Genomic DNA, 17,013 nt, shown 5'->3' on the forward strand with positions numbered 1-17,013 from the left:
AAGTGAGAACAGAAGCTGAGAGTGATGTCATGCGTCTGACTATTGAAAATAAGAACAAATTAAGGCATACAGCCTCAAATCATTTAATAAATTTAACAAATATGGTTTGTTTTCCTCAGCCTTGCTGTTTAAAATTCATCCATGGGAAGAAGTAACAAATCATCCATTTTTCCTTTCTTCTTGATGTTCAGAGTACTTTGGAAAACCTTCAGCCTTCCAGCCTGAGGCGAGTATTTATTATGGTCTGCAGCTCAAACTACAAGAGCTTTAAATGAATCCTGAGGCTGAAGGAAGTACTACGCCGTGTGAAGCTCATGTTCTCTGTCAGTTTTGCCAATCGCATCTGGATTGGAAAGAGGGTCTAAGTCAGCGAATAAATTGAACCACGCTGACAGGTCTTTAGGCATCCCAGTTCCTGAAAAATAAATAAATGCAGCTCAAGTTGCATAAAGACCAGTTTTAGTTTGATTATTTGGAAGCAACCTTTCTTACCTTTTACTGCTGGCTTTGATCTGTTCTGTTCAGCTTCAGGTGATGTTTCTGCTGCACTGGTGACGGACTCTGAGGTAAGCCCTGTCCAATCTGGACCACAGGGATGAGATTTTAGTGAAACATAATCCAACATGGATTTTTTTTTTTTTTGCAGGGATATTTGCTGCTTTTCATGTAAGAGATTTTCTTAAGTTAAAAACAGGACTTTTTTTCCCCCAGCTTTTTAAAATAACCAGTGCAGTTTCACGTTGGCTCTTAAGATTGTGACGCTCAGCTACCACATAAAATCTGATTAGTTTCCACACACCAACTAAAGGACAATGGTTTTCCAACCTGAAATGGAAGACTTATTCAAACTCTGATCCAGCAGCTGTGAGGGCAGAAAAAACGAGTTTTCCCTCTCCCGCGTGTCTGCAGATCCACCGCCGGCTGCGCTCGCCTCGGTTTCTCCAAACACGTCGGTCCAGTTCTGAGAGAAATCTTCATCCACAAACAATCCACCCAGGATCTCATTGAGCAGAGTCAGGCTGTCTTTCTCCACTTCCTCTGACTCTGTTTCAAACACAAGATCATTAATTCCAGCACCATGATTTTTAGATAATATCATAAATGAACTGACTCCAGCTTTTTAAACATTAATGTTTTACATTACTCCAATAAGGTCATGCAAGTGACCCAGAGAATATCTGACAACTCCTCTACAGATAAAAGCTCAGTGGTTTTGTCCACAATTGTCTAGCTATAAAAGGATTATATATATTTATTATTTACCTTCTCCAGTTTTATCACTGCTGTTTCCATTTCCTAATGAGATTAGTCTGTAAGTACAACAAGCAAACATTTTTATCGGTCAACATTTATTTGTTGAGTACTTTCCACACAAAAGTGACCAAAGTGCTGTACAGTTTAAAACTTGACAAATAAAACACAGTAACTATGATAAAACAAATAAAAGACAGGACTGAGTAAAAATGAAAAAAAAAAATGAAAATACTAATGTAATAACAAACCAACATGATGCATTATCAGGTAAGTGTGTGCAGATATGCATGTTTTGGTTCTGTCCAGACTACTTTAGCACATACAAGCTCAGTTTTAAGGACTATTTGGTCTCTGCATGAAAGTGGATGAGAATAATTCTGTTGTAAACCCACTGGTCGTCTGTAGTCTCGGGTCTTGCATTGTTTTCCGTTTCTCCTTTAGGTTTCCTCGCTTTCTTTTTAGCCAGCTTGTCCGCGGGCTCTTGTAAGGTCTGTAAGACACTCATTGGTTAAATCTGCCCCCCCCCCCCCCCCCCCCCCAGGTATTTTAGCGTAAATCCTCTAATACAGGCCCGGGCCTGTATTTGACTCAAGCTCACCAAGCTCCAGGCCTTTATTGGAAGGAGGGCCAGAATTAGAGGCAGGCCTCTATTTCTATTTGAGCAAAATGAACTAATGGTTCGCTGGAGTTTTTGACAATTAGAATTGCGCCCACATTTTCAAAGTTAAACACATTTCTTTTAACAACGGTAGTTTCTGCTTCTGCCCTCTCCCCCCTCCCCCTGCGCAGCGGCTGCAAACTCACTGATTCGTCTGCAGCCTCTCGAAGTTCCTGCTGCTCTAAACATTAAAATAATTATTTCATTTTCTGTTCCCTCACTTCTGATTACCTTCAATGGTGTCTGTTTGTTGCAACCACCAGGTACAAAAACTAACTTGTTTTTATTTGACTATTTTTCTGTCCTGCCTGTTTATTATCTTCCTGCATCTCCTCTCAATCCTAAAGAAAAACTGCTACCTGGCTTCATATATATTCACCTTATGAGTTGCCTTTGAACTGCAGTTCTAAAAAAATCTACTGACCGCAAAAACAGCGGAGTGCTTGCCGGCCACATCAGTTAGGTGCGTCACCGGATGACAAGGTGATGCGCCCCGCTCCACAGCAAAACGCATCAGGGGCAAATAAAAGACAGAAAGCATTAAAGGCAATGAACCGACATGAACGATCGCGTGTTAAATTAGTTTTTGAGGTGGCGACATCTGATTTGATAATGCTACTGTGGCCGTGCTCAAGACGCAGATCTACCGACTGCAACAACAGCGGAGTGCTCGCTGCTTGCCGGCCGCATCAGTGATCGGTGCGTCACCGGAGGACAAGGTGATGCGCCCCGCTCCACAGCAGCGAAACGCATCAGGCGCAAACACATCAGGTGCAAATAAAAGACAGAAAACATTAAAGGAAATGAAACGACATGAACGATCGCGTGTCAGTACCGACGCTCTGTTACAGCGCGTTGCCCCCCTAAGCGCAGGAGCTTGTCACCTGCTGACAGCAGGCTGCTGTCTTTTCCGAGGGCTGCATCTTGCCGGTCATTATCACGTGACAGCGACTAGTCGACGACAGGCATAAAACGTCACTATAGTGAAGTGGACTAGTTCATACAACCCCTATTGCTCCCCAGTGTGTTCTGCAGCATAATCAGCACGTTCTCTTTGAACTTGATATCAAATTTTCGCCTCCTCTTCGTCTCTGCACGGTTAAAGTTACCCTCGCGGTCTATCACTGGCAAATCAAAAGTGAGACGATGACACAACCCCCCCCCCCCCCGTGGTACTTGCTTGTTACCAAATTCCACCCGGCCACAATAAGAGACCGGCCATTATTCACCTCCGCCGACTCCGACACCGGCCAAAATATGAGACCCGGCCGTTAATTGAATACAGGCCTGTATTAGAGGATTTACGGTATTCATGTTGGACACTCTCTGACCTTATGTTTGGGGATCTCGTAATGCTGACAGCCCTTGAAGCTCTCGTGGACGGCTGCCATCGTGTGGGACGTTTTCTCCCAGAAGTGCAGAAGCGTTGTCTGGAATGGAAATTCAGCTGTAAAGTCTGCTCGGGACACCGTTTTTGTTTTGCACGTCTAGTGAAGGGTTTGTTTATAGAGGTTTAACAGCTGGGATTTGTGATGTACCTGGTATGTGGTTAAAACGTGTGAGAGAAGATTGCAGCGACTGGCTCCCAGCAGGTCTACCTTCTGGCAGACGTCAATCTTCAACTTGTCAAAGCTTGTTTTAGTGGTGCGCACCTGAGCCTGAACCTGAGAGAAATGACAGAACAAAACAAATCACTGCCCAGTGACCAGTCCCGTACAATTTATTATGAAGCACATTTAACAAGGTTGCATATTACATAGACAAAGGCCATAAACCTGAGATACATAAAATAACCACAGCTGATCAGTAAAATACATTAAAATCACTCGCAAAGTATTGAAAGCGATTGAAATCAGATTCTGTCTAATACACCGTCTCTCGTCTCGTCTCGTCTCGTCTTCCTCCGCTTATCCGGGTCCGGGTCGCGGGGGCAGCATCCCAACTAGGGAGCTCCAGGCCGTCCTCTCCCCGGCCTTGTCCACCAGCTCCTCCGGCAGGACCCCAAGGCGTTCCCGGACCAGATTGGAGATGTAACTTCTCCAACGTGTCCTGGGTCGACCCGGGGGCCTTCTGCCGGCAGGACATGCCCGAAACACCTCCCCAGGGAGGCGTCCAGGAGGCATCCTGACCAGATGCCCAAACCACCTCAACTGGCTCCTTTCGATCCGGAGGAGCAGCGGTTCTACTCCGAGTCCCTCCCGAATGTCCGAGCTCCTCACCCTATCTCTAAGGCTGAGCCCGGCCACCCTACGGAGGAAACTCATTTCGGCCGCTTGTATCCGCGATCTCGTTCTTTCGGTCATTACCCAAAGCTCATGACCATAGGTGAGGATTGGGACGTAGATCGACCGGTAAATCGAGAGCCTGGCTTTCTGGCTCAGCTCCCTCTTCCCCACGACAGATCGGCTCAGCGTCCGCATCACTGCAGACGCCGAACCAATCCGCCTGTCGATCTCCCGATCCCTCCTACCCTCACTCGTGAACAAGACCCCGAGATACTTAAACTCCTCCACTTGAGGTAGGACCTCTCCCCCGACCCGGAGGTGGCAAGCCACCCTTTTCCGGTCGAGAACCATGGTCTCAGATTTGGAGGTGCTGATCCTCATCCCAGCCGCTTCACATTCGGCCGCGAACCTACCCAGCAAGAGCTGAAGGTCAGAGCTGGATGAAGCTAGGAGGACCACATCATCCGCAAAAAGCAGAGACGAGATTCTCCTGCCACCAAACTCGACACACTCCACACCACGGCTGCGTCTAGAAATTCTGTCCATAAATGTGATGAACAGAACCGGTGACAAAGGGCAGCCCTGGCGGAGTCCAACCCTCACTGGGAACAGGTCCGACTTACTACCGGCTATGCGGACCAAACTCACGCTCCTCTGGTAAAGGGACTGAATGGCCCTTAACAGAAAGCCACCCACCCCATACTCCTGGAGCGTCCCCCACAGGGTGCCCCTGGGGACACGGTCATAAGCCTTCTCCAAATCCACAAAGCACATGTGGATTGGTTGGGCAAACTCCCATGCCTCCTCCATCACCCTTGCAAGGGTATAGAGCTGGTCCACAGTTCCACGGCCAGGACGAAAACCACATTGCTCCTCCTCTATCTGAGATTCAACTATCGATCGGACCCTCCTCTCCAGTACCTTGGAGTAGACCTTTCCAGGGAGGCTGAGGAGTGTGATCCCCCTATAGTTGGAACACACCCTCAGGTCACCCTTCTTAAAGATGGGGACCACCACCCCGGTCTGCCACTCCCTAGGAACTGCCCCCGATGACCACGCAATGTTGTAGAGACGTGTCAACCATGACAGCCCTACAACATCCATAGCCTTGAGATACCCAGGACGAACCTCATCCGCCCCCGGGGCTCCGCCGCTGTGTAGTTGTTTGACTACCTCAGCAACTTCTGCCCCCGAGATCGGACAGTCCATCCCCAGGCCTCCCAGCTCTGGTTCCTCCTCGGAATGCGCATTGGTGGGATTGAGGAGCTCCTCAAAGTATTCCTTCCACCGTCCGACTATAGCCTCAGTTGACGTCAGCAGCTCCCCATCCCCACTGTAAACAGTGTGAGCGAGTTGCTGCCTTCCTCTCCTGAGGCGCCGGACAGTTTGCCAGAACCTCTTTGGAGCCGATCGATAGTCTTTCTCCATGGCCTCACCAAACTCCTCCCACGCCCGAGATTTTGCCTCGGCAACTGCCACTGCTGCACCCCGCTTGGCTATCCGGTACCTGTCTGCTGCCTCCGGAGACCCACAGACCAGCCACGCCCTGTAGGCCTCCTTCTTCAGCCTGACGGCTCCCCGAACCTCTGGTGTCCACCAGCGGGTACGGGGGTTGCCACCACGACTGGCACCGGCCACCTTACGACCACAGCTAGCAACAGCCGCCTCGACAATCGCAGAGTGGAACAAGGCCCACTCGGACTCAATGTCCCCCACTGCTCTCGGGACGTGGTCAAAGCTCTGCCGGAGGTGGGAGTTGAAGACCGTCTTGACAGGTTCTTCTGCCAGGCGTTCCCAGCAGACCCTCACTATGCGTTTGGGTCTGCCAGGTCTACGCGGCATGTTCCCTTGCCATCTGATCCAACTCACCACCAGGTGGTGATCAGTTGACAGCTCCGCCCCTCTCTTCACTCGGGTGTCCAAAACATACGGTCGTAGGTCAGATGATACGACTACAAAATCTATCATCGACCTGTGACCTAGGCTGCCCTGGTACCAAGTGTACCGGTGGGCATCCTTATGTTCGAACATGGTGTTCGTTATGGCCAAACTGCGGCTTGCACAGAAGTCCAATAACAAAACACCGCTCGAGTTCTGATCAGGTGGGCCGTTCCTCCCAATCACACCCCCCCAGGTCAAGCTGTCATTGCCCACGTGAGCATTGAAGTCCCCCAGCAGGACAATGGAGTCCCCTGATGGAGCACTATCTAGCACTCGTCCCAGGGACTCCAAAAAGGGTGGGTACTCTGAACTGATATTTGGCCCATACGCACAAACAACAGTCAGGACCCGTTCCCCGACCCGAAGGCGCAAGGAAGCTACCCTCTTGTCCCCCGGGGTAAACCCCAACACACAGGCAGAGAGTCTCGGGGCTAACAAAAAGCCAACCCCAGCCCTCCGCCTCTCACCCGGAGCAACTCCAGCAAAGTAGAGTGTCCAACCCCTCTCCAGGTCTCGGGTTCCAGAGCCAATGCAATGTGTCGAGGTGAGTCCGACTATATCTAGCCGGTACCGCTCAACCTCTGCCACAAGCTCCGGCTCCTTCCCCGCCAGCGAGGTGACGTTCCATGTCCCAAAAACTAGTTTCCTTGTCCGGGGATTGGACCGCCAAGGCTCCCGCCTTGGTCTGCCACCCGATTCACATTGCACCGGACCCTTCATGTTCCTCCTGCGGGTGGTGGGTCCACAGTTGGACGAGCCCATGTATCCGGTTCGGGCTGGGCCCGGCCGGGCCCCATGGGCGAAAGCCCGGCCACCAGGCGCTCGCTCACGGGCCCCAACCCCAGGCCTGGCTCCAGGGTGGGACCCCGGTAACCCTCCGGGCCGGGTACTCCGACTCTTCGTTTTCACCGCCATGAAAGATCCTTCGAACCGTTCTTTGTCTCACCCTTCACCTAAGACCAATTTGCCATGGGAGACCCTACCAGGGGCACTAAGTGCCCCAGGCAACATAGCTCCTAGGATCATTAGGGCACTCAAACTCCTCCACCACGATAAGGTGACGGTTCAAGGCTAATACACCGGTTTCAAATAAAGTTTCTTTGGCCACGTGATAAACCTGAAGGCATGTTTGTGTTTGTTCTGCCCTCTAGTGGTGTTATCTCCTACAGCAGCTGATAAGCGAATCAAACCCATCAATGTTTATAATAATTGGACAAAATGACATAAAATAAAACCTGTGGAAGCTCCACAGCCTGCAGGAAACATGAGCTTTGGGTTCAACTACTAAGATAAGTAAAAATCAACGTTTTGTTTATTTTGCGGTATTGTCATACGTGCAGCTGGCAAATGGAGTGGAGCAGCAGAGATGCTGTGGAGAAAGTCCTAAGTTAGTTTTTATAGGACCAACCTTACGGAATTTCTCCATTTGTTTATGTGTGTCTGGATCAAGCTCCTGAGACACGTCCTTCATCCAAAGTAACGCTCCACGGTATTCGGTTCTGGACTGCTCCATCCGATTCACTGTCAGCCACGTGTCGGAGATAGCTCTGTAACGGAAGGTTTCAATCTCCTGGTACAAGCGGCACAGAGGCTTCCTCAGGGCCAGTCTGCAGGATCAATGAGTTAATCATGTCAGAGTTTCGAATGTGTGCTAAATGGAATTTAAACACTCATTAGAAACCTAAAAAACACTAATAGTCGAACAGATAAACTAATAAAAAGTATTTTTTTACATGGAAAAACTAAGAAAATCACCTATAGCCTCTAAAATTTCATCAGTGTTTGTAACTGAAATAAAATAATGAAATGTTCAGTCTTTGTCACCTCCTTTAAGATACGTCCCAGAAAACCTAATTTTACCTTGAACGTTGCATTGAGTTTTTATTTAAGGGAGATTATCTCAGTCTCCTAACGCATCTGTAACTTATTTGGGTGTAACTTATTCCCGCAGTCATTTGAGGTTTACCTCTGTTGGGAGGAGAGGCAGAGAGCCTTCCCTGTTGCCTGCATGATCTTCCCAGCGTTGGTTTTATCCTGGGAACCCTGGGAGCGCAGGAAACGACCCAGCTCGTTCTCCTCTTGTGAAAGGACTGAATGGTAGAGAAGAGGGGCTTCAGTCTTTTAAAAAGGAAAAACTTCAACCTGATTTTTATGCAGATTAAAGGTTTAGTTCCCATTAGAATCTGTACTTCTTTCTGAAATAGGATCTGTCACCCTGGGTTTCACATGCATGCTGAACGTGAAAATGTTCTCCAGCCCATCACCTGAATTCGACGCAGAAAGGAAATGGACGGTAAAATGATTGGATCTTTGAATGGAAAAATGGCCTGTATTTGATATAGCGCCTTCTAGATTCCTAGAACCCCCCAAGGTGCTTTACAACACAGTCATTCATCCATTCACACACACATTCACACCCTGGTGGTGATGAGCTACGCTGTAGCCACAGCTGTCCTGGGGCGCTGACAGAGGCGAGTCTGCCGTATACAGGTGCCACCGGTCTCTCTGACCACCGCCAGCAGGCAAGGTGGGTTAAAGTAGCTTTCCAGATTTTTCCCCTTTCAGAAATTATGTATGATTTTTCAGAAATCCATAAAAGTGATTGTCTTGTGTCCTGTGACATAATGTAAGCAATAAGTGTTTTTATTTTTTTGCTAAGCGCGCCCCCTGCCTCGCAGAAGTTTGTGCAATGGGAAACTGAGCGCCGACCAGAACTAACCAATAGCGTTAGACTACCGCTTACGTGTTTCCAATTGAAGGAATACCTCGGCTGATGCAGAGTTGATTAACTTTTCACGGACAAGTAAGTCTTTAAAATATATGAAAACACACCATGACATGAGAATAGTACTTGTAAACAATGTGTTTAGGCTCTGATTGTTTGCTACAGAGGCACATTAATCGCCTCTGTCAGTGCGCCCCAGGGCAGCTGTAGCTACATCGTAGCTCAACGCCACCAGCGTGTGAATGTGTGTGTGAATGGGTGAATGACTGGTTGTGTTGTGAAGCACCTTGGGGGTGTTGTAGAACCCTAAGAAGGCACTATACAAATACAGACCATTTACCGTTAAAAAAGAAGAAACGTGACGTAGCCATCTGAAAAAAACCAAGCAAGACTATTTGTGTGACATGCTTGTCAGCCACTAGATGGTGCCATTGGATCCAGAAAGAGACTTTAAGTGTCTTGGCCAAGGACACACAGACAGTGACAGACTGAGCGGGGCTTCAACCTTCTGATTATGGAGCGGACACTTAGCTCCTGTGCCACCGTCGCCCACCCACCCAGTAGTCGTGGCCCCACACCGCTTTTGCTTGTGACCGCCCTTGGGAAGGAGAGAGCAGAGCGCGTCTCCGCTCAAAGAAGCTAATCATTGGCAACCCATAACCACAAACATTCTGCTCTTTTAGGACAAAATGTAATGCCTTATTTCTACTTCTCTATGAGCTCAGTTAGTCGCTCACCCGCTTTGACAAAGACTTTTCCTTTCAGACTTCTTGGTTGCTTAGATGGTGTTACAAAGCAATTTTAACATTTATAAAAGTGTGTCCAATTTTCCCAGCTTTTCTTGCAATCACCACCCCCAAACCCATGTTTCCCTTACTTTACTTTTGCTAAAAAAAAAAAAAAAAAAAAAGGTTTGCTGCATATATTTGTACTCCTTCAGTTGCAGGTGTATTAACATATTGTCTGACTTTTTCTATGAGACATTGATCAGTCTGCTCCGTGTCTAATAGATGTCTTCGGTACTCCATTTTTTTAAAAAAGTTACTGTTGACAAATTAAAGGAAGTGGTGTCCTGACCAATCAGAGGTTTGCAGTCTCAGTCACTTTTTAGGGACAGTTAAAAAATTGGGCATGTCTCTGGACCTGCCGCAGAGCCCTTGTGTGGACACATTATGCAATTGTGTGTCTGTACCCACGCAGATGGAGATGTATAATGCCATTCCTGTTCTATTTCTCTGTCCTCCTCGGTGTCGGTATCAAATAAAAACGGCTGACGAAATGTTGGTTAAAAACCGTGTTCTTACTTTTGCAAACAAAGGCAGCAAGAGTCACATTGCTGTTAGCCTATTAGAGGTGAGATATTTGAAAATCATGAATATTAATGAGCAAGACTCTGAATCACATACCATATTTTCCGGACTATAAGTCGCACTTTTTTCATAGTCTGGCTGGTCCTGCGACTTATATGGTAAATGGCCTGTATTTCATATAGCGCCTTCTAGAGTCCTGGAACCCCCCAAGGTGCTTTACAACACAATCAGTCATTCACCCATTCACACACACATTCACACACTGGTGGGGATGAGCCACAATGTAGCCACAGCTGCCCTGGGGCGCATTGACAGAGGCGAGGCTGCAGAGCACTGGCGCCACCGGTCCCTCCGACCACCACCAGCAGGCAATGTCGGTTAAGTGTCTTGCCCAAGGACACAACGACAGCGACAGACTGAGCGGGTCTCGAACCTGCGACCTTCCGATTGCGAGGCGAGCACTTAACTCCTGTGCCACCATCGCCCCAAAGTGACTTATATACCAAATTATGTATACCGCACTGCTGCGGGCCGGCTCCGACCCAGGAATGAGCTCCCCCCGCCCACTGGGAGGGTTTCAAACACCACCATCACCTGCTGCAGCCTGTGGCGGGGTGCTGCGGGCCGGCTCCGGCCCAGGAATGAGCTCCCCCTGTCCCGCTGGGAGGGTTTGAAACACCGCCATCCTTTGCTGGAGACCGTGGTGCGCTGCTGCGCCCTGGTTGTTTATTCTGTTATTGTTACCAGTACTTGTCTAGCAATGTGAAATGCTTGGTCTCTGATTTGGTAAGAAAAACAATAAAAATTTCCCCCCAAAATGTGTCTTATAGTCCAGTGTGACTTATATGTGTTTTTCTTCTTCATTATACATTTTATGGCTGGTGCGACTTACGGCTTATACTCTGGAAAATACCCTTCCCACACTCTCTTGACAGACTTTAATCCTATTAAACAGGGGAGCCAGAGCTTTTTTTTTCTTATCAATATTTTATATTTCAAGATGAAAATAAACATGTTGTCTGGGGCACTTAGTGCCCCTGGTAGGGTCTCCCATGACAAATTGGTCTTAGGTGAAGGGTGAGACAAAGAACGGTTCGAAGGATCTTTCATGGCGGTTAAAATGAAGAGTCGGAGTACCCGGCCCGGAGGGTTACCGGGGTCCCACCCTGGAGCCAGGCCTGGGGTTGGGGCCCGTGAGCGAGCGCCTGGTGGCCGGGCTTTCGCCCATGGGGCCCGGCCGGGCCCAGCCCGAACCGGATACATGGGCTCGTCCAACTGTGGACCCACCACCCGCAGGAGGAACATGAAGGGTCCGGTGCAATGCGAATCGGGTGGCAGACCAAGGCGGGAGCCTTGGCGGTCCAATCCCCGGACAAGAAAACTAGTTTTTGGGACATGGAACGTCACCTCGCTGGCGGGGAAGGAGCCGGAGCTTGTGGCAGAGGTTGAGCGGTACCGGCTAGATATAGTCGGACTCACCTCGACACATTGCATTGGCTCTGGAACCCGAGACCTGGAGAGGGGTTGGACACTCTACTTTGCTGGAGTTGCTCCGGGTGAGAGGCGGAGGGCTGGGGTTGGCTTTTTGTTAGCTCCGAGACTCTCTGCCTGTGTGTTGGGGTTTACCCCGGGGGACAAGAGGGTAGCTTCCTTGCGCCTTCGGGTCGGGGAACGGGTCCTGACTGTTGTTTGTGCTTATGGGCCAAATATCAGTTCAGAGTACCCACCCTTTTTGGAGTCCCTGGGACGAGTGCTAGATAGTGCTCCATCAGGGGACTCCATTGTCCTGCTGGGGGACTTCAATGCTCACGTGGGCAATGACGGCTTGACCTGGAGGGGTGTGATTGGGAGGAATGGCCCACCTAATCTGAACTCGAGCGGTGTTTTGTTATTGGACTTCTGTGCAAGCCGCAGTTTGGCCATAACGAACACCATGTTCGAACATAAGGATGCCCACCGGTACACTTGGTACCAGGGCAGCCTAGGTCACAGGTCGATGATAGATTTTGTAGTCGTATCATCTGACCTGCGGCCGTATGTTTTGGACACCCGAGTGAAGAGAGGGGCGGAGCTGTCAACTGATCACCACCTGGTGGTGAGTTGGATCAGATGGCAAGGGAACATGCCGCGTAGACCTGGCAGACCCAAACGCATAGTGAGGGTCTGCTGGGAACGCCTGGCAGAAGAACCTGTCAAGACGGTCTTCAACTCCCACCTCCGGCAGAGCTTTGACCATGTCCCGAGAGCAGTGGGGGACATTGAGTCCGAGTGGGCCTTGTTCCACTCTGCGATTGTCGAGGCGGCTGTTGCTAGCTGTGGCCGTAAGGTGGCCGGTGCCAGTTGTGGTGGCAACCCCCGTACCCGCTGGTGGACACCAGAGGTTCGGGGAGCCGTCAGGCTGAAGAAGGAGGCCTACAGGGCGTGGCTGGTCTGTGGGTCTCCGGAGGCAGCAGACAGGTACCGGATAGCCAAGCGGGGTGCAGCAGTGGCAGTTGCTGAGGCAAAATCTCGGGCGTGGGAGGAGTTTGGTGAGGCCATGGAGAAAGACTATCGATCAGCTCCAAAGAGGTTCTGGCAAACTGTCCGGCGCCTCAGGAGAGGAAGGCAGCAACTCGCTCACACTGTTTACAGTGGGGATGGGGAGCTGCTGACGTCAACTGAGGCTATAGTCGGACGGTGGAAGGAATACTTTGAGGAGCTCCTCAATCCCACCAATGCGCATTCCGAGGAGGAACCAGAGCTGGGAGGCCTGGGGATGGACTGTCCGATCTCGGGGGCAGAAGTTGCTGAGGTAGTCAAACAACTACACAGCGGCGGAGCCCCGGGGGCGGATGAGGTTCGTCCTGGGTATCTCAAGGCTATGGATGTTGTAGGGCTGTCATGGTTGACACGTCTCTACAACATTGCGTGGTCATCGGGGGCAGTTCCTAGGGAGTGGCAGACCGGGGTGGTGGTCCCCATCTTTAAGAAGGGTGACCTGAGGGTGTGTTCCAACTATAGGGGGATCACACTCCTCAGCCTCCCTGGAAAGGTCTACTCCAAGGTACTGGAGAGGAGGGTCCGATCGATAGTTGAATCTCAGATAGAGGAGGAGCAATGTGGTTTTCGTCCTGGCCGTGGAACTGTGGACCAGCTCTATACCCTTGCAAGGGTGATGGAGGGGGCATGGGAGTTTGCCCAACCAATCCACATGTGTTTTGTGGATTTGGAGAAGGCTTATGACCGTGTCCCCAGGGGCACCCTGTGGGGGACGCTCCAGGAGTATGGGGTGGGTGGCTTTCTGTTAAGGGCCATTCAGTCCCTTTACCAGAGGAGCGTGAGTTTGGTCCGCATAGCCGGTAGTAAGTCGGACCTGTTCCCAGTGAGGGTTGGACTCCGCCAGGGCTGCCCTTTGTCACCGGTTCTGTTCATCACTTTTATGGACAGAATTTCTAGACGCAGCCGTGGTGTGGAGTGTGTCGAGTTTGGTGGCAGGAGAATCTCGTCTCTGCTTTTTGCGGATGATGTGGTCCTCCTAGCTTCATCCAGCTCTGACCTTCAGCTCTTGCTGGGTAGGTTCGCGGCCGAATGTGAAGCGGCTGGGATGAGGATCAGCACCTCCAAATCTGAGACCATGGTTCTCGACCGGAAAAGGGTGGCTTGCCACCTCCGGGTCGGGGGAGAGGTCCTACCTCAAGTGGAGGAGTTTAAGTATCTCGGGGTCTTGTTCACGAGTGAGGGTAGGAGGGATCGGGAGATCGACAGGCGGATTGGTTCGGCGTCTGCAGTGATGCGGACGCTGAGCCGATCTGTCGTGGGGAAGAGGGAGCTGAGCCAGAAAGCCAGGCTCTCGATTTACCGGTCGATCTACGTCCCAATCCTCACCTATGGTCATGAGCTTTGGGTAATGACCGAAAGAACGAGATCGCGGATACAAGCGGCCGAAATGAGTTTCCTCCGTAGGGTGGCCGGGCTCAGCCTTAGAGATAGGGTGAGGAGCTCGGACATTCGGGAGGGACTCGGAGTAGAACCGCTGCTCCTCCGGATCGAAAGGAGCCAGTTGAGGTGGTTTGGGCATCTGGTCAGGATGCCTCCTGGACGCCTCCCCGGGGAGGTGTTTCGGGCATGTCCTGCCGGCAGAAGGCCCCCGGGTCGACCCAGGACACGTTGGAGAGGTTACATCTCCAATCTGGTCCGGGAACGCCTTGGGGTCCTGCCGGAGGAGCTGGTGGACAAGGCCGGGGAGAGGACGGCCTGGAGCTCCCTAGTTGGGATGCTGCCCCCGCGACCCGGACCCGGATAAGCGGAGGAAGACGAGACGAGACGAGAAATAAACATTGGCTTTTAAAATCTCAAGTTCACTTATTGGATTGGTACCTCAGTGGCAGTATATTGTACACCCCTGATTATCATTTCCTGAAAATACTTTGCTTGAACTCACAGCAGATTCTTCTCTGGTACTGTTCAATGACCTTCAGCAGCTCCAAGCTTGTTCTTTGGATGGAGTGGAAGACCTGCCGAAAGGGATCATGGACACGTCACATTTGATTGCTTTACATTTTAGAAACAAGCTCAGTTGTTTTTTTTACAACGGTTTGCCTTGAACGTTTCGCCCTCACCTCCAGCTTGGCATCCAGATCTGCGTCTGATGCCACCACGTGTTCATCCTCCTTTTTGCCGGTGACTTTAATGAGTGTTTGTTTGGTTTTCCAGTACTTTTGCTGGAATTTATTCACCACAGATGAATCTTGGCTTTGGATGAAGCGGTCAAAGTAATCTCTGGAGTAACTGCTGCGGAGAGAAAACAATCCTGGAACAATCTTATTTCTGATGCTATCTAGACAGACTGGGGCTCAATCTGGAATAAAAAAAAGATACGTTATCTGTGAAGTGATATACTCACAAACTTCTTCCCTCCATTTTCAAGATGTTCTACAGAGAAACCAGAGACATTTTCAGTTACAGTCACACACCTGGGGACTTTATGTATTTGTTAATTTGTCAATGAATCCATATCAGTTGTGTTAAAGTTTAAATACTGTGAGAGCTCAGGCTCTGAACACAGTGCAGCTAGAAATGGAATGCAGCCTTTGGCAATAGCATTTTTGCTGTGATTTATGCCAATTATTCACTGTGATAGGTTCAGCAGAGTTAGGATACCATATAAAAAATTGGTGTTTTTCTTGCTTTCAAATTAAAAGTCATAGTTCAACATTTTATTGCTTAAATTAGGTATATTGTGACACTTTAGTGCAACATTTTCCTTAAACATGTATGATGTAAGGAATAAAGTAACAATGGCATTGTGTGGTCAAATTTAGGTTCTGCAGTCATTGTTTCAAAACAGGAGTGACTCTCTAAACACTTGCTGCATGTTTGTACTCCTTCAGTCACGGTTGAATAAACGTTCATATTTTCATACTTTTTCCGTGATGCATTCTTCAATCTGTTCCATGTCTGCCACTAAATACTGTATCTTTTTACTTTTTGAAGCAGAAAAGCCAGTGCTTTTGAACAATTTACAGGAAGCAGGGTCCTGACCAATCACAAGCTTGCAGTCTCCGTCACTTTGGACAGACAGTAAAAAATATGGGCATGTTTCCGTCACTCTCTGCATCGGAGAGCTCTTGTGCCGACGCATAATGCATGTCTTTGCACTGATGCAAATGGAGAAGTATAATTTAGACTTTAGGGGTACAAGAAATAGCTTCCGGATCACTCATGTTACTGGCTTTTTTAATTTATTTTGTTTTGTCAACAAAATGCTGCTGCATTTTGCTGGTTGGTGTCAGACTTGGCAACCAAGCAGGCTCACAGATTGTAAACAAATACTAACACCCCCACCCCCGACTGCCTTGTGATTATTCCACTTCTAGCTCATTGTAGCAGCCTTTACGTTGGCATCAACTTGCATAGATTTCATTCATTAAGAAAATAATAATTTAAAATGGAAGTGAACGCAGGAGCTGTGTATAATTCTGTATATAAATAATAAATAATTCTGATCGGTTCTTTACTCGTTCATTGTAATATTTTTATTTTGTTTTACAATTATGTCTTGAATAAATAACAAAAATGTATATAGTTGGATTGAATATTAATATATTTTATTAACACTGGCTTTTGCTGGGGGGCTAGCAATTTTCTAGGGGTGGCCATGGCCCCCCCTGGTCACCCCTTGGAGGAACCGTTGACACACACACACACACACACACACACACACACACACACACACACACACACACACTTCGGCTGTGCGTTAGAAGCGTCACCTACAGCTCGCGCGCATCAAGATTTATGTTGATTTGATGCTGCGATGCCACTAAACGGACCTCCACAAACTGACGAGCAGCATCATGTCGTTGAAGACCCAACGACACATTAATAATTAACTACCGGATCGCCAACCGGACCGGGTTTAAAACAAACGAGCATCTCTGACTCACCCCGCAGCGCTCCTTTGAGTCTCAATAATCTGACATCAGAATAAACAGATGTTGGATTAAAACCATGGTGTGGTCATCACACCTTCTCCAGACGTTTCACAAGGCTGATCCGAGAACAGCAACGCGGCATGGACTGATCCGAGGCCCGGTTCGTATCTGAAACCGTACACACAGCTGCTAATGCGAAGGCTTTGTCCGCACGCACGAATCACGCTGACGTCAATCAGGACGCGTTCGCTTCCTCTCGGCAGGATTATGCACGAGTCCATTCAGGGTTGTATTTGTTTGTTTGTCTGGTGCAAACAGAGCAGCCCTGTAGTGCATTATTGTGAGAACCGGTTTAATAAAACGTGATCGTAGTTCATATAATATTTAAAGACAGAACATTCAAATTAATGTTTGAGAAGTAAATTTATGAAATAATAAATAGCTTTTGAATAATTTTTTCCTCCAACCTTTTTACCAGCGTGGTAAA

At 49.0% G+C, this 17,013-nt stretch overlaps 1 protein-coding gene across 2 annotated transcripts; it reads right to left on the minus strand.

The window, feature by feature from the left end:
* Positions 1 to 64: 64 nt before the first annotated feature.
* On the minus strand, positions 65 to 16,678 carry ica1 (islet cell autoantigen 1). 2 transcript variants are annotated; one of them, XM_054740874.2, is made up of 13 exons: positions 16,539 to 16,678; positions 14,996 to 15,024; positions 14,712 to 14,880; positions 14,534 to 14,606; positions 8,045 to 8,168; positions 7,487 to 7,685; positions 3,451 to 3,576; positions 3,244 to 3,342; positions 1,647 to 1,744; positions 1,264 to 1,310; positions 826 to 1,044; positions 493 to 582; positions 65 to 415 (listed from the first exon to the last, which is right to left on the minus strand). In XM_054740874.2, the coding sequence occupies exons 2-13, from the start codon at positions 15,010 to 15,012 to the stop codon at positions 297 to 299; spliced, it is 1,380 nt and encodes a 459-aa protein (XP_054596849.1). In that variant the 5' UTR covers positions 15,013 to 15,024; positions 16,539 to 16,678; the 3' UTR covers positions 65 to 296. The 2 variants fall into 2 exon arrangements, with proteins under 2 accessions (XP_054596849.1, XP_054596848.1); XM_054740873.2 differs by having other exon boundaries at positions 14,712 to 14,883.
* Between the last annotated feature and the right edge of the window lie 335 nt (positions 16,679 to 17,013).

This window comes from Nothobranchius furzeri, chromosome 5 (genome assembly GCF_043380555.1).
Source record: "Nothobranchius furzeri strain GRZ-AD chromosome 5, NfurGRZ-RIMD1, whole genome shotgun sequence".
NCBI classification, from domain to species: Eukaryota; Metazoa; Chordata; class Actinopteri; order Cyprinodontiformes; family Nothobranchiidae; genus Nothobranchius; species Nothobranchius furzeri.

Bases quoted from the DNA above. Each gene is read 5' to 3' on its own strand.
- ica1 (XM_054740873.2), bottom strand. The intron at 3,577-7,486 runs GTTGGTCCTATA...CATTTCTCTCAG, and splicing joins AAATGGAGAAATTCCGTAAG to GTTCAGGCTCAGGTGCGCAC. The intron at 1,311-1,646 runs GTGGGTTTACAA...TTGTACTTACAG, and splicing joins CCCGAGACTACAGACGACCA to ACTAATCTCATTAGGAAATG.